The following is a 26,234-nucleotide window of genomic DNA, read 5'->3' on the forward strand; positions in this document are numbered from 1 at the left end:
CTCCGGCTTCAACTTCAACATCCAATCCCACTACCTTTACATCATTCTTTCCGTCTTTCTTTTCCCTTACATATTACTTATAGACTTAGACTTAGACTTACCCTCCCTACCACCACATTCATACATACCGAAACCTAAAACAAAATGCCCCCCATCCCCATAACAATCCTAACCGGCTTCCTGGGCAGCGGCAAAACGACCCTCCTTCTAAACCTCATCCCGCAACTCCCCCCAACCTACCGCCTCGCACTCCTCAAAAACGAATTCGGCGATGTAGCAATCGACTCCCAGCTCGCATCCACCTCCTCAATCAGCGGCGTTCGCGAACTCCTCAACGGCTGCATCTGCTGCAACCTCGTCGGTCAGCTCAGCGACGCGCTCTTCCAACTCCTCGACGAAGTGAAGCCCGACCGCATCGTGATCGAGACATCTGGGTCCGCGTTCCCCGCGACCCTAGCAATGGAAGTCAATCGGCTTGCGCGCGAACACCCGGGCACATTCAGCTTGGATGGAGTGATTAGCGTGATTGATGTGGAGAATTGGGAGGGGTATGAGGATACGAGCTATACGGCGAAACTGCAGGCGCGGTATACGGATCTGATTGTGTTTAATAAGTGGGAGGCGGCGGGGGAGATGAAGTTTGAGATTTGTTTGGATCGGGTGGGTGATTTGGAGGTTGAGACGCCGTGGGTGAAGAGTGAGAAGGGACGGGTGGATAAGGATGTGTTGTTGGGGATTGATGGGGCGTTGTTTGGGGAGGAGGGGGTTGATGGGGTGGATGGGCATGGACATAGCCATGGAGATGAGAAGGGGCATAAGCATGAGCATGGACATCAGTCCGAGGTGGAGGTGCTGTCGGTTACGTTGAAGGCGAAGGAGGATGGGGCTGTGGTGGATACCAAGGCATTGGTGGAGAAGTTGTTGCGCGCGGCGAACAAGGAAGAGGTGTATCGGATCAAGGGCGTCATGCGGTGCTCGACTGCTGCGCCGCCGGCTGCGTCGGAGGAAGAGGAAGAGCAGCAGAAGGAGGGCCAATCGGTGGCTGTGGATGCCGATGGCCCGGCAGCAAGACACTATATCCTGAACTGGGCCTTTGGGCGCTGGACGTTCACGCCGTCTGATGTGGTGGCCGAGACGGCCGATCCTGCGGTGGCGGCTAGAATTACCTTCATCCTGGCCCGCTATGAGTCGGGCAAGTGGAAGAAGAGGCTGGAGGCGGGTGGCCTGGTCCAGGTCGCGGAGGGAAGTACTAGTGAGGGGGCGGAGTTGGTGGTTGAGAGACTGGTCTAGATGGGTATGTTTTAGACATGTTGTTTCTGCCGATTCTAGAATTGGGCATGATGCAGGAGCTGGCTCTGCATCGGATGACCTGTGGATTGCGGGGTTGGGCTATGTATACATGAAACTATGATGACAATGTGGGGTGATAGAGGTCAGGATAGACTAGAGGTAGACATGACTCTGTCTGCAATGAACATAGGTGAAACCCATTAAATGGACTAGGCATAGATGGCCATATATAGACACTTCAGGAATCTGCACACTGTATTTCGACCCGAAATCTACTCTAAAAGCACACGAACACATTTATTAACAAAGCAAGTCAACGAGCGACCTACTAAGTAGAGAAACATATAGGTACCAAACACAGAAGCCAAAAAAAATATCAAACAATAGTAGATCTAGTACTCGAGGAGCGCAGAAGCCCCGGCTTCGCTGGAGATGTAAATCACCTCGTGGTTGTCCGAAAAGCCGTTGAAGCGGGTCGCGCTACACTTGGTGTAGGCTCCCATCTCCTCGAAGTAAAGCCAATCTCCAACTTCCAGCAGAGCTGGCAGCTCAATGCGCTTGGAGATAACGTCAATGCCGTCACAGGTCGGCCCCCAGATGGAGTACGTGACACCCCCCGAAGTCGCAGCATAAGGGGAGTTCGCGGCCGATGCGCAGGTCAGGACCTGAGCCACGGGGTGCTGGTGGTCAAAAATGATGTTGGAAAAATTTCCATACACCCCGTCGTTGAGATACAGCATATAGGCGTCGTTGGTCGGGTCCTCCGGGTCGCGCACCTCACGGCGAGCGATGATGTTGGCTGCCAGAGTGAACGCATTGGCAACGTAGTAGCGACCCGGTTCGGCAATGACCCGGATGCTGGGCGGAAAGTAGGTGTCCAACGCCTCGCTCAGAACGCCGGCGAATTTTTCGAACGTGTCCTGGGAGAAACCTCCGCCGACATCCAAAGTGTGCAGTTCATGGCCAATCTCTGCGGCTTGGTCGAACACGAGGCGCGCGTCCTGCACGGCCTTCAGGAAAGCCTTAGGATCCTCAGCGCCCGATCCGACGTGAAAGCTCACGCCGACAACCTTGAGCTCGAGCTGGTACGCCAATTCGAGGAGCTGGCGAGCAACGTCCAGGGAAGCTCCGAATTTCATGCTGAATTGGCACAAACTGTTCGAATCATCCGTAAGGATGCGCAGATAAAGCTCAGCGTCCGGGTAGTTGGCCTTAATCTTGTACAGCTCATCGGCGTTATCGAAAGTCATCTGCTTGACGCCCACCTGGGCCGCGTAGCGCAGATAGGACTTGGTTTTGCAGGGCTGCGCGTAGATGATGCGGCTCGGGTCGATGCCGGTGTCAAGGGCCATGTCGATCTCTGCCTTGGACGCACAATCAAAACCGTTTCCGAGTTTAGCCATGAGGCGAAGGATCTCCGGGTCCGGGTTGCACTTGACCGCTATTGACTCAATGTTAGCCGCTGTCACAAAATCCTCAATTGAGCATCCAGTCCTTACCGTAGAAAGGCCGAACACGGCTCAAGTTCATTTTCCAGCGCAGATGCTGGCGGTAGATCTCCCCCATATCTGCCACGTAAAACGCGTCCTCCTCACCCGGCGCGCAGCTGTCCACATTGACCTCGGCTGCGCGCTTCTTCAGGATGTCCAAGACTAGTTCCTTGGCAGCCAACCTGGATTGCGATATGTCGTCCCCTCCATGATTGCTGAATTGACCATGATCCCAATTGAGATTATGGTCTTGTTTCTCCTGGTAGTATTTAGGAGTGCATACTTCAGCAGGTACACAAGCAGTCGGTGCCATAACCATGCGCGCTGCGACGGAGCACGGAATAGGTCTTTGAAAAAAAGTAAAGTAATAAAAAAAAGTTGAGTGTCTTTAACGCGACTGCGTGTTAGGGAGGGCGAAAAGATTCGCAACCGAAGTTGACTGGACCAAGCCTCCTAGACCCTTCCTCCTTGAGAGGAAGAACCTTCAGAGAAGTCCTATGCGGCAGCTCAAGAAAAGAGGGGATGAGCGGCGTGGGCGTCAGGAGGTTAAAAGGAGGAGCACCGAACGGAAACACGGGAGTCGACACCAGCAGGAGGGGGAATGTTGTTAAGAGTGTCGCGGGGACGTCTCGGAGATACAATGTGACGAAGAACGAAACGCGAGGCTACGAGAGCCGTGGTGAGCTTGGAGCCTTTGGAACTGGTGGATTCCAAAGGCCTAGAAAATGCGCCGTGGAAAGATTGAGTGAAAGATTGGGAGAGGGAAAAAAAAAAACAAGGTTTTTTCCCAATAAGAAGAAATCTGACGCGCCCAGCCACTGATCAGCAAGCTTGTATGACAGCTCCAACGAGAATTGAAAGGGGTTGCGAGATTTAATTTCTGGGTCCGGGGGGAGGGGAGGGGGAAGGGCAGGAGGTGAGAGGTGCGTGCAGAGTTTTAACGACTTGGACGCGGAGGTTAGGGCAAAGGGCACGGCGTCAGGCAGACACCCGGGGGGGAGGGAACGATCTCGATGAGTCGATAATACGAGGAAGGCCGAGCGCTGCAGGACACCCAGCAAGGAACGAGAGAATGGATGAAGACTTACCGCAATGGCTCGATGTGCACGGGGGAACGCAACAAAGGGACGATGCAGACGAAGTCGAAGAGAGAAAAAGCAGCGACAGAATGGAGGAATGAGAGAGTGGTTCTCGTGGGGGGGGAGATTACGGCATCTCCCGAATCACCGTGCCCCTCTCTCGTCACCGCTCGGTATGGTCATGTATAGTATGTATAGTATGTATCTTACCTCCGTCTCTACTTCGCTCTTCCATCATTATTTCCCTCACCTTCAACGTACCCCGGAGTGGATCTCTGCCCTTCACACAGTATGGTTACTTTTTCTCTCTTCCCGCCAGTAATGGTTGACGTGGTCTCAATCTTGCTGCCTGTCTCCTGTCCCATGGGAACCTGGCAGATCCCCTTGATCGTTGATTCGGCCTGATGCCCTCCCGATTTTCCCTCAACTTTCCAATAGATCAGTCCCTGAAGATCCGTCGTCTGAATCCTGGACCTACGGACAGTTTACTAGTGTACCAGACAATTTGAGTCACTTTTTCTCTCGAACCACATGCCTCTGCTTATCACCAGAGGACGGCTGCATCTCAGCACCTGCCCCTCGGGATGCGTCATCCGTACTATCTAGATCGATGAGTGCTACGCCGTACTCCCCGCGCGACTGGCAAGGAAGACAGATTAGTGGTCCCTCGGTTCTGAAGAAAGAGAACCGGGCAAGTCCTTCCCGCGAGCTAGAATTTGAACCGGCTATACCAGGTCGTACATGGGTAGTATAGGCCCGGAACAGACTGTTCCTGGTTTCGCCACTTAAGCCTGTTTCTTGGAAAGTGCGGCATGACGCGCTGCCGTCCGTCTTTCTGATGCCCGTCTTATTAGCCGCCTGTCCATTGGCTCAGAAAGCTTGACCGCCGTGGCTCGTTGGTCGGCAGTATTTTAACCGCTCCACTCGGGCGGTGACAGTCCCTGATCTACAGTCATGTGGCACGTGATGGATATCCTATTTGCACCACCCATCAAGATCAATGCTACGTCCTGGATTCTCCAGATGATAATAATAGGTATTGCTTGTCAAATAGAATTGTATTGTCTTCATCTCTTATAATGCTATGTAGCCTTATACCAGATTGAGTCATGAGTGGCAAACCAACTACTACTAGTGATCCGTTCGTCCTACAATGTACTAAATATATCTCAGCTGGAGGCGCGGATCATGGGATACGACCAGCAATCTTACGGCATCATGTGGTAGGGCACTGCCTACTACTTACTATTAGCATCGTATGGGCCAAGACATAATGATTAAATCTCACCGACTGCTGATTTTAGTGGATTGATGATTGCAAAAAGCAGAAAACAGAGTTCGATATTCCTCAAGCATAAAGCTTTAGAAGGAGGCATTGCCACTATTACCACTACTGTACTATCACAAAAAGCCCAACAATGAACAATCACCATCTCCAAGACCACACCTCCTCAAGCCACTATTAGACGTCATAACCACATAACTCATGTACTCATACATTCATATTCATAGCAGCCACCAGAAGCGCTGCAAGTCAAAAACCCAATGATACAAATAATCTCAGACGATCAGTCCGAACGGAACCAGCCGTTCATCCCAACATGCACGCAAACAATCAACGCCTAACCCCAATCAAAGGCCACCGCACCTTGCTCGGATCCGTCTCAATCTTTCCGCGCTCACGAGTTGGACCAGCCAACTGACCACTACTACTAACGCTTCCAGGGTTGAGGCTAGTACTACTCTTCGAGGACATCGTCGTCGTTGTCGAACAGATACCACCACACTTGGCCGACCATGCATTCATATTCGCTGGACGCTTGCCCTTGTCTTTGTTTCGAGATTGTTCCGCACCAGGACGGATAGTAAGTTCGTTCAAAGGATCCTGCTTGAACTCCTGTCTCTTCCAGCTGTTTGACGACTGGTCAAATGTCAGTGCCTGTGCAGGGTCGAACATCAGGGGGACCAGATCTTGGTGTTTGCGGTGCTGTGCATTTGAACGCTTAAGCCCTCCACTCACCGCGGGATTTGCCTTGTTGGCATTCAAGTTGAATTTTCGTTGTGACGGTAGGGACATTTCCGTAGGGGGCTAGTTAGAGATGGTTGTGGTTATGATTATTGTTGGTATAGTTGTTCAGTTGGTTGGGAAGGATGTAGGAGATTGGTAGGTAGTCGATGGGGAGTATATTTAGGAGAGTGGGGGAAGGGAGTATGGAGGGAGAGATATGATAATTGTTGATGGTGGGATTTGAAACAAGTGCCAATATTGCATGGGTTGTAAGATGCTAACACGAGGTGGGGGCTGGAAGGTTTCCAACTGTTTATATGTTGTGAAGCCAGAGATATTGGATATGAGCTGAGGCTCGTTTGGAGTTCTCCTTATGTCAAAACAAAGAGTAGGCTTACGGTCAATGTTTCAGTTTGTTGCGGCTTCTTCTTTTGTTTGAACCGGGGTCTGCTGCATGGGGACGGCATGCTTGGACCGAGCAGGAAAAAGAAATCGAGGAACAGGGGCCGGGCGAGAATGTTATATACGAGTGTATGATATTCTATCGTCGTCACGACGATGACCGTGGACTGGTGAAGAACTCCCAGTTATCAAATGAAAGGAAGTGAGTTTCAGTTAGACAGCGTCACCTGATCCGCAATCTGGAAACACTACCATGTATATCGGCAATCCTCTGCTGTGAGATACAAATTCCTTTATTCCCAGCAACTATTGTCCTTCCAGGACATGAAAGGACCGTTCTGGCCATACTATGCTAGAGGGGATACAATGACGGTGTTTACGGCACAATACCATGGACAATTGGCTATCTTCGCCACAAGTTTCATGAAGACCAAATTAAAGTAATTATCAATCATAAAAAAAGCTATATAATACAAGAATTGTGAAACGGATATCCGTGATGTAGAAAAGGGAACAAACGCTAGGAACATGTAGAATCTGATGGGGGTATAATAACGAGGAAACAACAGCCATTCTTCTCAGTTTTTCGCATTCACAACCACAAGACCCATCTGACACCTGAAAGAACACCCCGAAAAACGCCTCGCAAGATCTTGAAAGCCATCACAATTAGCCAAACCCACCAGAGCATACCAACTAATGCCCATTCGAGCATCACAAACCCAGTGCGCCGTACCCAGCGCAGCCGGCGATGACGCCTCCTGACTCCTTTGTCGAGTGTATCGCTCAGCTGTTTAACAGCAAGCGTACTAGTGGTGTTGAGCTGAATGCTCAAGTCCTCCGCATCCTGTGTGGCTGCCTGAACACGCGGGGAAATCGTCTCATTGACCATGTCCTCGAGTTTGTTCAGTTGCGATCTTAAAGGAGATGAGACCGAGCCAGAGAAATTGTCTATGGATTGTTGGAACGAACGATGTGTTTTCTCGAAGCTTCTGAGCAGGCCCTGTGCGGCTACATCGTACTCATAAAGCCGACTTACTTGAGGTACGGATGCTTCCGTACCAAATGTGCGCCGAAGGAAGTCTGGTGGTGGCTGCCGCACACATTCTGCTCGGCGGGTGATCTCTCGAGCTTTGATTCCCGAAGAAAGAAGAAGGGCTCGGGTGCGCTCAATCTCGCGCTTCCCCGGAACACCAACAACAAGCGAGCTAGATAAGCTGCGGTTAGAGATACTCCAGCTTCTTGACTCAGTTGCCAGTCTTGGGCGTTTTTCCTGGGACAATGAAGTAGTGTCTGCTCTCGCTTGAGCAAGACCCGTGACAGGAGGCCTTGTCAAACTGAAGGGAACACCGACATCCCTGATGTTACGCTTTCTGAATTGTTCTGGCACAGTATGAATATCAGGGCCAAATCGTAGTTTCTCATGACGGGTTGCTGGCGTATGGAGAGATGTAGAAAACCCACCCACTTCTCTCTGTGAGTCCGTCGTGTCGATGTCAGCACCGGCCTTCGAAGGACTGCCGTAGACAGGCGGTTGATGTTCTTCTAATCGATCATGCCGAGGCGTGGAGACAAAGGGAGACATAGAAGGCACATTAGTCTTCGAACTGATCTTCTCAAGGTTCCTGCGTGAAGTTCGATTGGCATCGTCGGAGAACGTAGGAAACCGGCGCAAAAGAGACTTGGCGCCAGACATTCTATCACCTCTAGCTTCTTCGGCCTCATCAGGAGGATCGGAAACAGAACTATCCGTGCTTGAAACGGAAGATCTCCGTGACTGGGCAACGGTATCCTTTTTAAGTATTAGATCCCCTACTTTTGACATTTCGTTGCCCACTTTCTCCGCGATCTTCCCAGGACCTTTGAATATTCCACGCAGCTTGGATTCGCCCTGTACTGCGTCTTTGCGGTTTTGTGAGTTGAACTTTGATGGGTCTTCCTGAAATACTGAAGAGGTTCGATCGGGAAGCGGGCTTGGTTCCAGCCTTCCACCTTGGGGAATACCCTCGGGATGCCCAATTGAAGTATCCTTGCGTAAAGCCGCCGACTCCAGGGAGCTATCATCTGCAATATCCTTTGCCCGAATGTTGCTCTTACTCCGCTCATGTCGAGCACCAATAGCACGTGAGAAGCGGCCTTTTGTAGGCGACGGAGAACGGCTTGCCGGTGGGGATAGGTTGGATGCGATACTTGGAAACATGCCGACCTGCGCATGGAGCTCGGGAGACCTGCTTTCTGCAGTTGATAAGGTTGTCAGGGGGTCGTAGCGGTCATCAACACTAGGAATAGAGGATATAGAACTTCGCTTTCCCTCTGACCGGGCCCAAGTAGGAGATCTTCCGGTCACATAACGAGGAAAAGTGTCATGGGTTGGCGTCAGCCTGGTATCCATGGCGGTGTCATATTCTGAGAGCGCTTCAGAGGCTCGAAGTCGTGAGGCGCCGGGCAGTGGGGACACATCCCTTTCAGAGGACAACGTATTATCCATTGGCGATTCCCGGTACAGACGCCCCTCAGCACTAGAGATGCTCGAAGAGCTACTGGATAATAGTCCGAGTTTATGCCTCTTAGAGCCTGTCATTTTCCTTGATGCTTCGGCTCCATGTCCACTACGGCCAGAGCCGTGGAACCTGTGCCGACGCCGTCCACGCCCGACTCTGTTGAATTCTGTCGCCAAAACCGAGCGCGAATCAGACAACGAGGTACGAGAATTGGGGTGTTCCGAGTCTAGCGATTGCCGATTATTCTGTAGCTGCTCCGGTGGTTCAATGGGCGTCTGATCATCATCAGGAGTAATGAGGATCGAAGGATCTGGGTAGAGAGGATTCCCATCTCTATCAACGATCTTACCCTTATTCTGCCTTTCCTCAACCCATGCGGCATCGAAAAGGAACTCTGCTGGGTCGATGACCCAGTCTGACCGTGGCCTGCGTGCTTTGACACTGCTAGCGCGGCTAGCACGTCTCAGACTTGAAGGAGGAGAGACGGCAAGATGATCAGGTTCGTCTACCTCTGCACGCGGCGTAGCATCTTTACAATTATGAAACGATGGAAGCCGCAGACATTCAAGGGGACCGTGCGGCTGCTGGCTGTATTCAGCTTGCACCGAATCAACCCACTGATGTACCTTCTCCGTATCGTACCACCCCGCTGCCTCCGTGTCTATTGCACATCGCTCACGAAATCTCACTTTGCGATTGCGAATACACTGAAGAGGATTGTAGACTCGGTGTGATGAAAAGCCACTGCTATGCACAGATGTTGAATCGGCATTTTGATCGTCAATCGGTTGCAGAGGAGGAAGGGAAGGAAGGAGTCGGAGATATTCCGAAAATAGCTCAAAATGGCGACGAGCTTTCTCGGCTCGAGCAAGCGTGCTCTCTGAGAAGCCCTGCGGCAAGGGTTCCGATCCAGCGGAATGTGGAAGTAGACTTGCCACTGAAGATGGCGCATGAGTCGACGGTCCGCCCAGTTGACTGGAGTCGACTATTTTGGTATGATCTTCACCCGGTGCTTGTGTGACCCTCTGGCCATGTTGAGAGCCGCCATGCCCCAGGTCGGTTACTGGAATCGATGCATGTCTACCAGTGTATGGAGCGGATGTTTGACCACCTGCCAGAGCCCATCTACCTCCCGAAAGACGAGTTGAAGCAGAGCGACCCAGGCTATTCCTTTTCCTCGACTCGCTCAAATTCAAGGCAAGATTCACTATCTGGAGCGAATCCCTATCAAGACCTATGGTGTCCTGATTGTCCGTCTGCTTGGTATGCGACTCCTGGGAAGCCGCATCCTGCTCCAAATTCGATGCAGCAGGCGTCTCCTCCGCTGCTGTGGGTTCCGTATGCTCCGTATGATTGGTATGCTCCGCCTGCTCTACTTGGGATACCTTCTGCTCTTTATGCCGAATCCAAGGGAATCGTGATCGCTTCTTCGGAACTACCAATTCAGGTTCGGGTGCTTCACGCTTCTCCTTGCGGCTGGATTCTGAGCGGCGAGGGAGGTATTGGCTTGCACGCAAGCTCTTCGACCTGGGTAGAAAAGACGAATCGACTAGGAAGCCGCCGGAGCTGGCCGTTCGGCGTTGGGCCCGGCCTCCTTTATCGCCATCCCGAGAGCTGCTACCGAGAGTGCTGCCCTCTAGCTCCCCGCTCGCTCGTCCCTCGTTCATGTGCGCACCCTTTTGTCGGTCGGAGTTATCATGAGACGTATTGTAGCGTGTGTGGTAATCTGGCTGTGTCTCATCGGTCTCGGGCATAGGAGGTGTAAGTGGATAGGAATCATTGGTCTTCGGCGACATCAAAGCTATGGTGACGAAGTGGTCCGTCCCGCGGGATAGGAAAGGGGGCAACGTCCACGAGGAAAGGCCGACATGGAGATATGCGAGAAATCACTAGAATTCAGTCATGGCTCCTGAAGGGAAAATAACCATCTAGGAAGATCAATCTAAACACCCCCTCGTCCTCGTCGTCCAGATGTGGTCTGACGATCGCTACTTCATCAGTAGGCAGCAGGTGCATCATGCGCCGCGGCCCACGTGGAACTGCAAACACAGCAAACAATCCCCATCAATATTAAGCATTCCCCAGACTTGATTATCGACTTTATCAGATAGCTGACAAGATGCTCCACTCCACACATACAGGGTGCAGCAGTGGGATTCTTTTAGGAAAAGCGCTTAAAGCTCCCAACTAGTATACAATATACAAAGGAAAATATCTAGCATTGACTCTAACAACGCAGGCGGACAACTAGAGGTACAAGTCCTGTAGATAGGAGGCATGAGGTACAAGAAAGCTAAAATGATGTCGGGAGAATTATTTCTCTACTCAACCCTCAAACATTGTAAACGCGCCTCGGTTTCGATCACCTGTAGATAGAATATGTCAGTTCGATATCATTTAGACAGACAGGAACTATTAGGGGGAATCCTTACCTCCAGAGCTTGCTTAACTTCCAACACTCTGCGAACATCCACAAGCCAGTCCTTGCTCAGAATCTTGGCCCATCCCGAAAGACTGTTCATCTCACGAGCTGCAGCATCGAGGTTACCTTCTTCCAGAAGGCTCTCGGTCCGGTACAGCACACTCTCCACATCGTCGCTACCGGCAACAGCATCCTTCTTGAACATGACCTTGCTCAGAACAACGCTGGCAGCGTGGCTAGCGATACCTGCATCTTCGGGCAGAAGGCTGGCCTTGCGCACCTCATCAGCGACACGACGGAAGCGCTCAATGATCTGAGAGGTCGAAGGGATTCCACGCTGGTAAGCAGCAGGGTTGATAGAAGAGATGGCAGCCTCAACAACGGGGTCCTCAGCGGCCAATTCCTTCACGGCGACAAGCTCGCGGACGAAGGGGCGAGGAACGGCAGAGCGATCAACAACGGAGCGCACGGCATCAACAGCCACCTGGAGTTGTTGGGTCCTGAGGTTGCTGTCAATGACCTCTCTCCAACCAGAGGTAAGCTTCTCCAGCTCGCTGACGTTGGCGGTGAGTTCGTTCAACTTGCTGAGACGGCCTTCACGTTCTCGCTCCACGAGCTCCTTGACTTCGTGCAGGTACTTGCGGTTAAGCTCAATGGCTTGCTCAACCAGCTCGTTCTTGAGGCGCTGTTCGGCCACCTCCTGAGCCCTCTGCAATTCGGTTCTGATCTTCTCCTGGTAGGCATGGGCCAACTTTTCGCGCTCAGCCTCAAACTCCTCGCGGTACTGGGCGGCATCGGCTGCACGCATTTCGTCAAAACGGCGGATGAGCTCGCGAGCAGACTCATCGAAAGTAGCATGGGCCTGCTGAATCTCTTCCTGAGCGGCACGACGGGCCTCCTCACGAACAGCGATGATCTTCTCTCCAACCTTCTGGAGTTCCTCCTTGGCCTTGGCCACGGGCTGAGAGTACTTGCCGGAGTTCTCATCAGCGCTGATGACGGTAATCATATCGTTGAACGTCTTCACCAGCTCCTGGACGATCGCTTCATCTCCCTCGTTGACCTGAGCAAACTCGAGAGGGGTAACAGCAGGAATGGCCGGTTGTCTGGGTTCCTCCTTCTCAGCAACCTTGGCGGCCTTCTCCTCCTTGGCCTTCACAACAGCTGTGGTCTTGTCCTCGGGCTTAGCGGCGGCGGGCTTGGTTTGCGCTTCGGAGCTCTTCGGAGCCGGAGTGGCACTCATATGGGGGCCCTTCTGGGAAACATCTGCTCCCGAGGTCTCCTCCTCGGCGACCTTCGAGGTAAGTCCGCTCTTGCTTGGGATGGTGATCTTGTTTCCTTCATCCCTTGGGGTCGGGTTAAGGCGGTTCTGGTTTCTCAAAGTGTTGGGGAATCGACGATAGAAGTCACGCTCTTCGAAGTAAAGGACACTCTCCTCACCATAGGGAATGTATTCGGTAAAGAAATCGTGGAAGTTATCGAATTTCAGAGCCAGGAAAACGCCGCCACCGTATGCGAATCCGGAGGTAAGCAGCAGGTAGAGAAGGAATCTGCGGAAGCGTCCACCCTTAGGAGCTGGGGTAGGAGGAGTAGAGGGAGGGAGAGTGGACTCTGTCGTACATCAGCACTGGGAAAGCTTGCGACTCAACTGATCAGAGCATTCGTACCTTGTCCGGTGGGTGATGGCTTAGGGACGGTCTCTGGGGGAACAGCAGACTCGGAAGACGGAGTAGCGGGCGTAGGAGCAGCGGTGGTAGGGGGCTTAATATCGGCGAAGAACCTCTGCAGAGAATTGAGACAAGATTAGTTAGGATGTTTATGACTCGACTGCGGATGCCGTCACCGTACCTGACCTGAAAGCCGGCTGCTTGCTCCGGCTCTGGACAGCCATTGGGAGGCGGTCCGCTGACGAGCGGAGGACAGCAGCAACTGTCGTCCCGGTGCAACAGAAGAGCGCAGCATCATGGGCCGCACTACCATGGAGATGAGCGCTGGGAGCTGGCTTAGTTGAGGGGTTGGTGTTGATGGGAGTGAAAACGCGGACCGGAATTGGGATAGGTGCTTTTACGATCCGCTCCGATCCTGCACCGCCAAAGAGTGGCTCAGCTCGGGTCACTTCGCACCGCCCGCGCCGGCTGTCCGGATAGACCGAGTTAGCTGTCTTATCCAATGCTGCAGGACATTATCTTGCCCACAAACTAGCTTTGTAGCAGTAGCAATAACTAATTGTTTTATCTCATAAATTTTATCTGATCTTTGCGTCTACGAGGTTCACCATGCTTCAAACACCTACTATGTGTATGCCACTGGAATTAGTAGATGGCTAGTTCAGATCCGATGACTGAAGGTGAAGTATTATATAGGCATAGCATACTGAGAGTCTCAGGAAGAACACAAAGAAAAAGTAAGAAAGTGACATGAATTCAACCCATTCAGAAGGATACAGACGCCAGGAACGAGGAAGCAGAGACACAGAGAACAACGCGGAACAAAGAAATCATAGGTCCATCCCTGTGGCATAATGTCTAGACAGTCAAATCCAACCGTGCCAGTACAGTATTAAGCTCTCCCTCCACATCCAATGACGGTATTTGAAAATCTTCGTCTTGTCAGACCAGTGTGCAGTGAGAAAGACTGATGATGACTGGATAGATCATCATGTTCAAATCCGTAGGGATGATTGAATCCCCTGGGAAGCAAGAGACACCTATACGACGCCGGTCGGCCAAAGTTGCAGTAATCACGGCACCATTAGAAAGCCATAAAACAGTCTTGTTCAAAGTCGCTGACGGGTTGCACACTGTTGCCCAGCGTGCCGGTTCACAGTCAAGCTAGAAGACACACGTCTCCTGCATCTAACAATAGCCCATGCGAAAGGAGGAAAGGAAAAGAAAGGTGGATTAGATCGTGGACTCGACACACAACATTTAGTTAGTATACGCCACTTGGGAAGCCTAGCAGTTGCAGGAACCGGCACCTTGGGTACCGGGTGCTTCTGGCCGCAGATCGACACCAGGACGGGGAGTTGTGCGCAAGTTTCGAGGACCTGCCTGGTCAAGAGGGAGCTTCTTCGCGATTGCTGTGAATAGTTCCTTAACATTCGAGGAGGTCTTTGCAGATGTCTCGAAGAACAGAAGACCAGCTTCACGTGCATAGGCTTCGGCGTCAGCCGTAGGAATGGCCCTCTTGTCCGGGCTCTCCGTCACGAGATCGAGTTTGTTTCCTGCAAGGGCGATGACAATATTCTCGTTTGCCTGACGCTGTAATTCCTTCACCCACGACTTGGCCTTGTCCAGCGACGACTGCTCAATATTACGATTAATTAGTTACCATAGGAATGGAGGTCGAGCCGGGAGTCATACAGCCTGAGTGATATCGTACACAACGACCGCGCAGTTGGCGTTCCTGTAATACATGGGAGCCAGAGACTTGTATCTCTCCTGGCCGGCTGTATCCCATATCTCGAACTTGACTGTCGTACTTTCGTCCAGGGAGATGGTTTGTGTGAGGAAGGCGGCGCCAATGGTCGACTCGCGGTAATCATCGAATTGATCCTATGCAGTGTTAGCCCCAGTAAGTCATCCGGAAAATCGTTCCCTTGTAGAAAAATTTCCGGAAACATGGACGACTTATCCCACCTTGACGAATCTCAGTACTAGCGAACTCTGTGGAGCAAGATAGTCAGCGACCGCTATTTAGGACCCTGAAAATTACAAAATCCCAACCTTTCCGACTGCGGACTCTCCTAGAAAGGGCGAACGAAAACAACATGTCAGTACTTTTGACGCATACTATAGTGGGGCCAATAACAGGGGGAAACCAACCCAGCAATACAAGCTTGAACTGAGCGAACCTGGCCCCGGGACGGGCGCCTGCTGCGGCTCTGGAGGCCATAGTCGATATGGTCGAAAGAACAACTTTAACGAGAATGCGTCAAGAGAGAATAGCGCCCACGATATAAGCACAAAAAGGGGGAGCTGGATGAGGTGGATAGATCGAGATGAAGGGAGGAAACAAGTATTGGAGGCGGACTCGGGATGCTGGGAGGTTTGATGGCGGCCTGTCGGTGGTAGATGACGAAGGGATTCAGCCACACCTGGCCCAAGCCGACTGGCCGCTCTGCGGGGCGGTGTGGCGGCCCTGGCCGATTCCGTCCGCGCCAGCCTTGCTTATCACCACCAGCACATGCTGGCACAACGAGGTGCTGTGAGGTACCTCCGTTTCTCTTGCTCCCGAGCCTCCCTGGAGATCATCCCGGGGTTCCCTGAAATTACGTCTCTGCCTGTTGTTCATTCGTGCCTCTCACCTTCCGTTCCCTTTCACTTTCCCCCCCAATCCTCTTGCGCAATATGCGCTGAATTTTTCTAACACACTCTTTCACCCTCCCCTGATCTATACTTCTTTTTTAGTATCTCTCCCTTCTTCTGAGCTTCTTCATCCCACGTAGTGGGTAATCGCCCAACAATGGCTGCCTCCGTTCTTCCATTTCGCGACATCAATTTGCACGCTGCCTCCTCTCATTATGCCTTCACTTCACCCTCATCCCCTAATGCCCCGACACTTGTTGTCGAGCGTCCGACCGGCGACTTGCGGCTCAGTAACGGCACCCTCTCCGGAGCCAAGCGCATCTCCAGTATTGCAGGCATTCTGGGTATTATCAAACTGAAGCTCGGTGAGTCCATGTCAATATACTCTCCTGTCCGTCTGTAGTACACACCATACTAATTCGATTAGATAAATACATTATAGTTATCACCAAGGCCCTGCCCGTGGGGCGCCTACGCGGCCACATGGTCTATAAGGTTGCGGCGACCGAGTTCTTGCCTCTGCGTGAGCGCTCTCTGCACGACTATGATGAAGACACCTATCTGGCACTGTTGAAGGAGCTGCTTCGTACGGGACCTATGTACTTTTCCTACGCTCTGGATATCACCAATAGCTTCCAACGTCAGTCGCAAACCGACCCCAACCTTCCTATGTGGAAACGAGCCGATGATCGATTTTTCTGGAACCGTTTCATTCAGTCCGACTTGATTGACTTCAGTCTGGGAGAACACGATGTTACCGGGGTGCGCTACGGACCACAACCTGGAGTTGACCCGTATATTCTGCCTGTTATGTTCGGAATGCTTCGCATCACGCCCGCAAAAATCAAGTCCACTTCTTTCACATTTGCTCTTATAACCAGGAGATCTAGGTACCGCGGTGGGACAAGGTATTTCTCCCGCGGTATCGATGATCAAGGCCACGTGTCCAACTACAATGAGACTGAGCAGATTGTTATACTCAATGATGCGACGGGAGGTCTCTCTGGATTCTCTGGAGGCCAGTCCCTAGCAAAGGACAAATTGGGTGGCTCAGCGCAGGACCTTCAGGTCATGGCGTTCGTACAGACCAGAGGAAGTGTGCCCGTATACTGGGCTGAAGTCAACAACCTGAAGTACACACCGAAGCTGCAGGTCCGGGGGGTTGAAACTGCCGTCGATGCTGCTCGTAAGCATTTCGCAGAGCAGATCCGTGTCTATGGCGAGAACTACCTGGTCAACCTCGTGAACCAGAAAGGCAGGGAAGAGCGTGTGAAGACTGCCTACGAGCAGCTCGTTCGCATCCTCGTGTCGTCCTCTACCGATAGCACCGAAGCGGATGAAATAACGTCGGAGAAGGTGCACGCGGTGGAGCCCGGGCTCAGGCAGAAAGAGTTGGACCGACTCCACTACGTATATTTCGACTTTCACAATGAGACAAAGGGTCTCAAGTGGCATCGTGCGGAGTTGCTGCTGGAACGGCTAATGGACGGTCTAACTCGAGGCGGTTATTTCCGTGGAGTAGAAAATCCGGGTGCTCCTGGTGGTCAATTGGATACACGCTCCGCGCAGTCTAGCGTCGTCCGGACGAACTGCATGGACTGTCTGGATCGTACAAACGTCGTTCAGAGTATGCTGGGACGTTGGGCTATAACACGTCAGCTCGTTGACGCAGGAGTTTTACAGCCTGGAGAAGCAGCGAATGATGACCGCGACTTTGAAAATCTATTCCGTAACATCTGGGCAGACAATGCTGATGTTGTGTCTAAGGCCTATTCCGGTACTGGAGCGTTGAAGACCGATTTCACCCGGACTGGCGAGCGCACTCGCGCTGGTATGCTGCAAGACTTGAACAACTCCATCACACGATATGTACGGAACAACTTCATGGACGGTCCTCGACAAGATGGGTTCGATGTCTTCCTGGGCACCTATCTTCCCCCGAACTCCACCCTTGGGAACATTCAGCTCTTCTTGGATCGTCGACCACTCATCATCCAGTCTGTTCCGTATATCTTTGCTGCTGGAGTCTTCTTGATCACGGTAGCTGCCTTCACGAGACGCTTGCCCGACTCCACCGTGTGGCCTCTGCGCTTATTTGTTCTTTTCTGGTTCATCGTCAGCGCCTGGTGTGCCCGTTTTATCCTTGCTCACGGAATGCTCTATGTAAGACTTGTTGTCCACCTTGTTATGCCCACATACTGACCCCACGAAACAGGTAAACTGGCCGAAATTGAACACACCTACAGCTGGCTCTGAGGGGTATCAAGATGCGCTCATAAAGGCTCGGTCTGATCCTATAGTCGGCCAACTACTCCCTGCGAGGAGGCACCAGAGAGGGTACAGCAATGCTCGGCTGGTGTTCCTCGAGGAGGGCAAAACGAGGATCGAGTAATCTGTCCCACCGTACTTTTCATCCACCTCTTCCACAAAACTAAGCATGTTACATGACCACTACGTGTTTCTGTACATTTAGTGTTGCTTGCTTGTTCACTTGACTTTAGATCCGTTACGTTGTTTCTTTCCCTCTTTTATTATTTCATATTCTGTTTCCAAGTTCTGGTCCCCGGCCTCTATTTCTTATTATTACTTTTTATAGAAGTCCGTCAACCCTAATGTGATATTCTCGCTGATGGTCGCGCCATTAGCTGTTGCAAGTCTTACTTTTTGCCCACACGAATTAGAAAGCAAATAATTCAAATAGAATTTGACTCTTCTCTATGTATCACCTCTGGGTTACATCGTGGACTGATTTCTGCTTCCGGCTTACACATCACATGATGGAGGGCTGGCTTCTTGCTCGCAGCAGTCAGCGATAACCGGCTCATGCGTACAGTTGTGGTGATGAAAATGACAATTGAGAATGACTTAACTATCGCAAATAATAGCGGGACGGCTCACAAAGAACCATAGTGGTCAAGTTGATTTGCCGGATAACTGGGTCGTTTAAAGGTAATCGGGCTTAGCGTCATTACTGCCGGCAGCTCAGCTGAACCTCCATAAGCCAATTTAATCGGAGCAGCAGGTCTCTCTCTATTCATTGGTACCGGTGTGGTAATCGACCTGCAACCCCTCAGTCTCGAACAAAGCACGTGAGCGGGTTCTTACTCGACCCTCATGAGGGGCATTCGACCATTTTCTCCTTTCTATAGGTCTTGTCAGTTGCGTCGACACTTCTCTTGTGCCACAGTCATGTCCCGCAATTATGAGGTACGCGCACCTCCGATCGGAGGCCGATGACTCAATAACTGGATTACCATTCTAACAGAACGCAGGCTGCGATTGCGGCCCTCAACTCGCTGCAAACCAATTTTGCGGTGGTTGAGGAATTGAGGAAGTCGGTGTCTAGGAAAGACATGAACCTACGCTCCCTTCCGGAGACCGTAGAGTGGCTTCGACGCATTGGTTACCAGGTTAGTACCACCTTCCACAGCAGATTCATAAGCCGGGAAGCCTTGTCTGTAATTACTAAGACTGGACCTTTTCCTATAGCCTTCTGACCTGAACCAAATAAATCCTATTCACGTTGCCGGTACGAAGGGCAAAGGATCGACGTCGTCCTTCATCTCCTCTATCCTGTCCCAGTATACTACTTCTGGATCCGCGGATGCCCCCTCGCGCAAGCTTAACAAGGTCGGACTTTACACCTCACCCCACCTGCGATTCGCCCGCGAACGTATCAAGATCGATAATACTCCACTCTCCGAAGAGAAATTCGCCAAATACTTCTTTGAGGTATGGGATAGACTCGAAGAGGCCGCGCAAAAGGCGGGCGAGGACCCAACAAGCCTACGAACCAAGCCGCAATACTTCCGGTACCTGACTTTGATGGCTTTCCACACCTACATTAGCGAGGGGGTAGACGCTGCGGTCATCGAGTGTGGTATTGGTGGAGAGTACGACTGCACAAATGTGATTGAAAAGCCAGCTGCGACTGCGATCACTAGTTTGGGCATCGACCACACTGCCATGCTCGGCAATACCATTGAAGAGATCGCTTGGCACAAAGGCGGTATCATTAAGCCTGGCACTCAAGCGTTCAGTGCGCCGCAGCCTCCAACCGCAGAGAAGGTACTATACGAGCGCGCAGCGGAGAAAGGCACTCAGCTTGAGATAGTGAGAGGCCACCCCGAGCTTACCACTACGGGAGATGTAAAGCTTGGTTTGGCTGGTGATTTCCAGTATACGAATGCCGCCGTCGCCGTCGCTGCAGCTGCCGAATTTCTCAGAAAGGTCGGGGTCGAGGATGTCCCGTCGGACATCCTTTCCAAGCCCTTGCCGCCAGCATTCCGCCAAGGGTTGGAGTCTGCCCGACTGGGAGGTCGCTGTGAGACGCGACATGAGAAAGAAGTCACCTGGTACCTCGATGGAGGCCATACTTTGGAAAGTATTAGGCTCGCTGGTCAGTGGTTCGCTTCCCAGGTACAAGCCAACTCTTCGTCTACTGCAGCCGCGAACAAAAAGCTGCGCGTTTTGATCTTCAACCAGCAGACTCGTGATAGCAATGCTCTTGCCGAGGCATTACATGAGACCTTATCGGCAGCCTTGGGCGCGGAACAGCCGTTCACTCATGCTCTCTTTTGCACGAATGTCACCTACAAGGATGCAGGCTACCGTCCTGATTTGGTTAGTATGAACACGAATGCGGATGACGTGCAGAGACTGCAAGTCCAGAAAAGCCTTGCTGAAAAGTGGCATTCGATTGATCCCCGCACCGAGGTCAAGGTGTATGGAACTATTGAAGAGGCTGTAGACTTCGCTAGGGAACTTGCGACAAGAGAGAGGGGACTTGTAGGTCAAGATGAGGCTCCTGTTATGACTTTTGTCACAGGTAGCTTGCTCCTTGTCGGAGGTTTCCTGGATGTGATTGAGACGAAGCCCGCCCAGTACAACTGAATGTACTTGCCCAATCCTTTTCTGTTTGTCTTTCATTTTTCTGCCTCACCATGAGGTTTCAACAACAATTCTGGTGATACCCGCTAGCCAAGGCTGGTGCCTTATTTGCATGATTAATGGTCCAATGATGTCGAGATAGCATTAGAAGGGGCGTCTGATATCTTTCAACAAAGCTCTTATTGTCTTGTGTATATACTAGTATGAAACAAAATCAGCGCGGCGGTGTTGTGGATCCAAAGAAAGCTTCACTGTAGAAGTGTTTATCACTAGTAGTGTATGGAAGTGGCTGCCATTACCGCGGCAGTGAGAGTAAGCTCCCCTCCCCGCGCAGGAACAGCGGCAACGTGGGGCTGCTTAGAAAACCTTCCCGTGTCCACTTTGGTCCGAACCCCTCGAACTTCGATTCATTATTTCCGCTGCTACAAGCTGTGATGTCGGACCCCAAGGATAACAAGGGCAAGGCCCCCGAGGCGCCCAAAGCTGAAGTAAGTGGCTTCCAATTTGTGAACCCGAATTTCTCATGCCCCTCAATGTTGGGAGATCGTCTAACAAGCAGCTACTCTAGGATGCGCCAGGTAACAAGCTGTCCACCAAGGCAGTGGAGGCTCTGCTGGAGAGCAACGCCGCCCTGAAGAACGAGCTGGCCGGAATGGACAAGGACAAGGCTGCGGAGGCTCTACGGAAGATGGATATTGCTGAGCTGTTGACGGGTCTTGCTGTGGGCGGAAAGAATCAGAAGGACATGGCTTCGTACAAGTTCTGGCAGACACAGCCAGTGCCTCGATTCGATGAGGCGGCCAACGATGCTGGCGGACCTATCAAGATCATCGACCCTGAGAAGGTGTCCAAGACTCCCGATACGCTGATCGAAGGTTTTGAGTGGGCAACGCTGGACTTGACCAACGACGACGAACTCCAAGAACTGTGGGATCTGTTGACATACCATTACGTCGAGGATGACAATGCTATGTTCCGGTTCAGATATTCCAAGTCATTTTTGCACTGGTTGGTCTATCTGATGATTATTTTCTCGGCACATGGTACTAACTATAATGGGCTCCAGGGCTTTGATGTCTCCGGGCTGGAAGAAGGAATGGCACGTCGGTGTCCGCGCGAGCAAGTCTAAGAAATTGGTCGCTTCGATCTGCGGTGTTCCTACGGAGGTTCGCGTTCGTGATCAGAAGATCAAGGTGACGGAGATCAACTTCCTGTGCATTCACAAGAAGTTGCGCTCCAAGCGTCTGACTCCCGTCCTTATTAAGGAGATCACCCGTCGCTGCTATCTTAGCGGTATCTACCAAGCCGTTTACACTGCGGGTGTTGTTCTGCCGACGCCTGTCAGCTCTTGCCGGTACTACCACCGCCCATTGGACTGGCTGAAGCTCTACGAAATCGGCTTCTCCCACCTCCCCCGTGGCTCCACCAAAGCACGCCAGATCACCAGGAACCACCTTCCCAGCACCACAGCAACCCCTGGCTTGCGCGTTATGGAGGCCAAGGATGTGGACGCTGTTCAGGATTTGCTGGAGCGGTATTCCAAGCGGTTTGCCTTGAACCAGGCCTTCACCCGCGAGGAAGTCGAGCATTGGTTGTTGCACAAGGAAGAGGCCGGAAAGGACCAGGTTGTATGGTCTTACGTGGTCGAAGATGCCGAAACCCACAAGATCACCGACTTTGTCTCTTTCTACAACCTTGAGTCGACTGTAATCCAGCACCCCAAGCACGACAACGTCCGCGCCGCTTACCTGTACTACTATGGCACGGAAACTGCCTTTACCCAGGATCAGAAGGCTCTTAAGGAGAGACTGCTCATGCTGATGAATGATGCTCTGGTTCTCGCGAAGAAGGTATGATATTATGAATTCCCCTTCATGTGGGCTTTGTCCTCTGAACCAAACTAATCAATTCTTAGGCTAAATTCGATGTATTCAACGCACTGACCCTGCACGACAACCCTCTGTTCCTGGAGCAGCTCAAATTCGGTGCAGGTGATGGCCAGCTTCACTACTATCTGTACAATTATCGGACGGCTCCGGTCCCTGGAGGTGTCAACGATAAGAACCTTCCCGATGAGAAGAAGATGGGCGGTGTTGGTATCGTTATGCTGTAGGGTCTGGCACTCTGTTGCATTCTTGACACATATGAAACGTTCTTCCGCAATCTCTGTCGCAATTAGTGGCGGCATTTGAGGATGAAACTGTGGATACTTCTATCATGAATATAAATGATGTTAAAAGCTCTGTATATCCCTAGCGATACTAGCAGCCGATGGGTGCCTGGATCTGCACCGAAAGTAGACTAGCCGTCCGACCCACTTGTGTCATGCCTCAGGTGCCAAGGCTGCCGCATGCGGGACTCGCCATCCCGTCATTAACCAAGCATCCCCCCGACTTTGTTCCTCTCCTGACCATCAACAAGTCGTGTACCTTATTTCTTGCCTTCTCGCTTGTTGATGGATTACTTCAGTCCTTCTTGCCATTCCGGCTCATCTGGTTCCCTTGAGTGCCGGGGTCCTTTCCAGTAGTTGATGCACATTGATCGTCAGTCGTATACCTGAAGTGGGTTTACGTCGTCATCACTACGCGGCATCCAGGCTTTAGAATGACTACTGATTAAGCTAGATGAACGTGTCCTCTACTCTCCACGACTACTCCGCTGATTGGTAGCTATACCTTGGATCGCACATGGCACCATCTTGCTCAGGTGTTACCGATTATCTTGTCAGCTCTTAGACCACTCTAAGACAAGATGGGAGTGGGCCAGTCGACTGAGTATGGGGGGCCGGCGTCCTCGCCAGGTTAGTAGTTCGCTGCCATCTTTCGTAATGGAGTCATAATATCGCATCGCACGATAAAGATGGCTCTTCAGAGAAGAGCAATCCTGTCTCTGACAAGACCTTAGAGGAGCTGAGCTACGTGCTTGCTGAACGGTTTGCAACTAAATGCTTCACTCCCTTGGAGTTGACCCATCTCAAAGACAACTTCTTCTCCCGTGCCATTGATCAAGGCGGCCTGAAGTATTGGAATGAGAAGACTCTCTCGGATTTCCTAGGGATTCCGGATAGCAGTGAATCCCAATGTCCTCTGGATGCGGGCCCTGTGATCTTCCGCATGGTCTCGTACCTTGGGGCATTTCCTTTCCAAAACACTCTTGCTCCAAGTGTGCTAACATTTGAGGCTATGGTGAAAGTCGTTGTTTTGCTGACTGAACGATACGGGAAAGTTCTTAGACGTGCGCGCAGGGATAGGATACGACTGCTTTTCGGAAGCCTTGCTGATGTTGGAAGAAAGAGTGTTGAGCAGCAGAACAATGGTGAAGAAGTCCGCGAGGATGCTGATGCACCTGCGCCGAGCTCTCATGTCCCAGGGTTTGCCATCGATGAGCCGGCAAACGATGAATATGAGGACGAGGAAGACGATGACCTAGCACTAGCTGCTCTGGAATCCTTGGATGCCATCGAGGTCTTTAAGCACGACTCGCGCATGGACAAGGCTGTCTACGAAGCTCGGATATCTGCTGATACGCTCCGTCGCCTCTTGATGCTTCTAATAGTTATTTCGCCCTTAAAGCCTCTTGAGCCCGTAAAAACATACACATCCGATCTAAGCGAAGAGCGCATGGGAGCAGTTCGATCGGAGGCCGATAGCATCATGGCAGCATTCAACCATGAGCCTTCTGGCGGAATAGGTTATAAGGAGTTTGCTCGGACCGTGACATCTTCATTTCCGTATCTTTTCGATCCTCTGACACCGCTGTTCGAGCATCTCCTTTTCAGCAGAAATCTGAACCTATCCCAAAAACGCAACAGGGCCGATTCTGCGGCCGATTCTGCGGCATCAGAGCCTATCGAAGAAGCTACAGAAGATGATCTGCCTTCACCCACAACGATTACGCTCCCGGGTAGCTTTGAATCCGTGATTCTTAACCCGAGTGTCATCTCACATCTGTCGTTCTTCCTTCCCTCATCCTCGGAAAGCCTAAACTTCCTCCGCGGCAATGTGCGCCTGCACCCAGTCTTCTCAACCGTGGCGCATGGCTCCTCTTTGACCTCATTCTCGCACCACGTGCTCACATGGTCCTCGGGCACTCTTCTCGTGCTCGAGGGAACCAATCCAAGCGGCGAAATGGTGACCATTGGCGCCTACCTACCACAGCCATGGAAATCGCCAACCTCCTCCCAGACCAGCTCCAAGTTCTCCAACTCCGTCCTCCCATGCCTCTTCGAGCTCTCGCCAAAACACATGCTTCTGCAAGGGAACCCCTCCTCATCCATCCAACAACAATCAAATACCCCAGCCGCCTACTTCTCCACCAGCTCGGGTATATCAATAGGCTGCCAGATTCCCCCTTCATCGCGCAGCAATAAAAAGCCCCCCACTCCGCACGGGGCAGGCAGCTTAACCATCGACGTCAGCCTCGAGACTGCACAATTCTACGTCTCTCCCGTCGTCCGCAACGGCGTCTTCCTGCCCCCACCCCCAGGCTCTACCCCAGATACCACCGTCAAAATTACCATTGAGATCTACAACCTAGAAGTCTGGGGTCTGGTGCCCGACCCCACAACCACGTCCGCAGAGGGCGGAAAAAGCGCCGTTGAGTTACAGCAGGCAAAATGGGACTTTGAAGCTCGGGAGGCTGAACGGCGGCGCAACGTGAACCTGAAGACAGGAGGCAGTGCCGCAGAGGAAAGCGCCAGATGGTTACTGGAAACCGCAGGGTTAATCGGAGACGGTGCAGGACGACGTGCAGGAGGGAGTGTCTAACCATATACCTTTGAAAAACCCAAACCCTGGACCTGATAAGATAGTAATAACAGTACTAGTTCGCAATTGACTTCATCATCCTTCACCCTTCTTACCAACCAATCAATCAATCCATCCATCCACCCATCATCAAACAAAACTAGCAACCCAAACATCCATACTCCTCACCCGCTCCACACCCCCAACACTCACCTCACACGCATCCCTCGCCGCCAACACCACCGCCCTCTCCCTCTCATCCCTCACAACCCTCCTCACCTCCTCCTCAAACCCCCCATCAAGAACAGCCGCAACCTCCCACCTCCCATCCAACAACCCCTCCCCAGTCTGTACATACTCCTCCCTCTCAACCTCCCACCCCGCCTCCACCGCCAACTCCCTAATCCTCTTCGGCCCCAACACCGTCCGCACATTCGAGTCACTACTCTCCCCAGGTTTCCGACACTCCAGCGCCGCCTGCGCCAGCGCAGCGAGCACATGCGGCTGCGCGGACGGGTGCGTGGCTACTAGTCCCCACTCAGCCAGCAAGAGCCGTTTACTGTGCTGCCTGACGGCGCGGAACGTAGACAGGATAATTGCCGGAGAGGAGAAGTACCAGAGACTGTGGGCGAGGATTGCAGCGTCGAATGTCGGGGGTAGGGTGGAGAGGTAATCCTGTGGGGATTGTTGGATCCAGGTTATGCGGTGCCCTAGTGGGGATTGGGTGATGTGGGATTGGGCTTGGGAGAGGGTGTAGGGGGATCCTAGGTGATGTTAGTAGAGTAGAAGGAGGAGGGGAAGTGGGCTCAACCGTAATCAAGATCTGCTGGGTCAACTGCTACTACGCTGCCTTGCTCGCCTACGGCGGAGGCGAGGACGGTCGTGCAGTCGCCTTGGCCGCATCCTAACTCGAGGAGTTTGGAGTCTGTGGGGATGGCCCAGTGCTGGAGGAGGGTTAGTCGGTGGAGGGTTTGCGAGTGTTGGATGTGGAAGTTGTTGGGGTCGTGGAGGGAGAGGCGCGCGATGGAGGCGGCGGTGGTGGAGAGGTCGGTGGACATTTTGGATTTCTGTTACAGTTGTGCTGGATGGGTGTGGGATGA

The 26,234-nt window shown here is 52.1% G+C and overlaps 11 protein-coding genes across 11 annotated transcripts; 5 read left to right on the top strand and 6 right to left on the bottom strand.

Annotated features, from left to right (window-relative positions):
- Positions 1–144: 144 nt before the first annotated feature.
- On the top strand, positions 145–1,290 carry AtWU_02761 (CobW domain protein; the record flags this gene model as incomplete). Its single annotated transcript, XM_035497874.1, has 1 exon — positions 145–1,290. One exon carries the CDS (start codon positions 145–147, stop codon positions 1,288–1,290), a length of 1,146 nt encoding a protein of 381 aa, XP_035353767.1.
- A 392-nt stretch (positions 1,291–1,682) lies between these two features.
- Positions 1,683–3,099, bottom strand: AtWU_02762 (type III PLP-dependent enzyme; the record flags this gene model as incomplete). The annotated part of the gene is made up of 2 exons (XM_035497875.1): positions 1,683–2,731; positions 2,790–3,099. The coding sequence occupies 2 exons, from the start codon at positions 3,097–3,099 to the stop codon at positions 1,683–1,685; spliced, it is 1,359 nt and encodes a 452-aa protein (XP_035353768.1).
- Positions 3,100–5,474: 2,375 nt separating this feature from the next.
- AtWU_02763 (uncharacterized protein) lies at positions 5,475–5,936 on the bottom strand (the record flags this gene model as incomplete). Its single annotated transcript, XM_035497876.1, has 1 exon — positions 5,475–5,936. The coding sequence occupies one exon, from the start codon at positions 5,934–5,936 to the stop codon at positions 5,475–5,477; it is 462 nt and encodes a 153-aa protein (XP_035353769.1).
- Positions 5,937–6,861: 925 nt separating this feature from the next.
- Positions 6,862–10,524, bottom strand: AtWU_02764 (uncharacterized protein; the record flags this gene model as incomplete). Its single annotated transcript, XM_035497877.1, has 1 exon — positions 6,862–10,524. The coding sequence occupies one exon, from the start codon at positions 10,522–10,524 to the stop codon at positions 6,862–6,864; it is 3,663 nt and encodes a 1,220-aa protein (XP_035353770.1).
- A 567-nt stretch (positions 10,525–11,091) lies between these two features.
- Positions 11,092–13,172, bottom strand: AtWU_02765 (MICOS complex subunit MIC60; the record flags this gene model as incomplete). The annotated part of the gene is made up of 4 exons (XM_035497878.1): positions 11,092–11,136; positions 11,203–12,803; positions 12,860–12,974; positions 13,041–13,172. The coding sequence occupies 4 exons, from the start codon at positions 13,170–13,172 to the stop codon at positions 11,092–11,094; spliced, it is 1,893 nt and encodes a 630-aa protein (XP_035353771.1).
- Positions 13,173–14,146: 974 nt separating this feature from the next.
- On the bottom strand, positions 14,147–15,086 carry AtWU_02766 (Rab family GTPase; the record flags this gene model as incomplete). The annotated part of the gene is made up of 5 exons (XM_035497879.1): positions 14,147–14,494; positions 14,555–14,746; positions 14,831–14,857; positions 14,918–14,937; positions 15,017–15,086. 5 exons carry the CDS (start codon positions 15,084–15,086, stop codon positions 14,147–14,149), a joined length of 657 nt encoding a protein of 218 aa, XP_035353772.1.
- A 570-nt stretch (positions 15,087–15,656) lies between these two features.
- AtWU_02767 (putative phosphoinositide phosphatase (Sac1)) lies at positions 15,657–17,891 on the top strand (the record flags this gene model as incomplete). Its single annotated transcript, XM_035497880.1, has 3 exons — positions 15,657–15,864; positions 15,927–17,662; positions 17,715–17,891. 3 exons carry the CDS (start codon positions 15,657–15,659, stop codon positions 17,889–17,891), a joined length of 2,121 nt encoding a protein of 706 aa, XP_035353773.1.
- Positions 17,892–18,688: 797 nt separating this feature from the next.
- Positions 18,689–20,392, top strand: AtWU_02768 (tetrahydrofolate synthase; the record flags this gene model as incomplete). Its single annotated transcript, XM_035497881.1, has 3 exons — positions 18,689–18,706; positions 18,772–18,909; positions 18,989–20,392. The coding sequence occupies 3 exons, from the start codon at positions 18,689–18,691 to the stop codon at positions 20,390–20,392; spliced, it is 1,560 nt and encodes a 519-aa protein (XP_035353774.1).
- Positions 20,393–20,823: 431 nt separating this feature from the next.
- Positions 20,824–22,502, top strand: AtWU_02769 (glycylpeptide N-tetradecanoyltransferase swoF; the record flags this gene model as incomplete). The annotated part of the gene is made up of 4 exons (XM_035497882.1): positions 20,824–20,877; positions 20,958–21,397; positions 21,456–22,239; positions 22,305–22,502. The coding sequence occupies 4 exons, from the start codon at positions 20,824–20,826 to the stop codon at positions 22,500–22,502; spliced, it is 1,476 nt and encodes a 491-aa protein (XP_035353775.1).
- Positions 22,503–23,140: 638 nt separating this feature from the next.
- Positions 23,141–25,155, top strand: AtWU_02770 (TLD domain-containing protein; the record flags this gene model as incomplete). The annotated part of the gene is made up of 2 exons (XM_035497883.1): positions 23,141–23,189; positions 23,249–25,155. 2 exons carry the CDS (start codon positions 23,141–23,143, stop codon positions 25,153–25,155), a joined length of 1,956 nt encoding a protein of 651 aa, XP_035353776.1.
- Positions 25,156–25,284: 129 nt separating this feature from the next.
- AtWU_02771 (class I SAM-dependent methyltransferase) lies at positions 25,285–26,192 on the bottom strand (the record flags this gene model as incomplete). The annotated part of the gene is made up of 2 exons (XM_035497884.1): positions 25,285–25,898; positions 25,946–26,192. The coding sequence occupies 2 exons, from the start codon at positions 26,190–26,192 to the stop codon at positions 25,285–25,287; spliced, it is 861 nt and encodes a 286-aa protein (XP_035353777.1).
- Positions 26,193–26,234: the final 42 nt, after the last annotated feature.

The sequence above is a fragment of the Aspergillus tubingensis genome (genome assembly GCF_013340325.1).
Source record: "Aspergillus tubingensis WU-2223L DNA, scaffold_4, whole genome shotgun sequence".
NCBI lineage: Eukaryota > Fungi > Ascomycota > Eurotiomycetes > Eurotiales > Aspergillaceae > Aspergillus > Aspergillus tubingensis.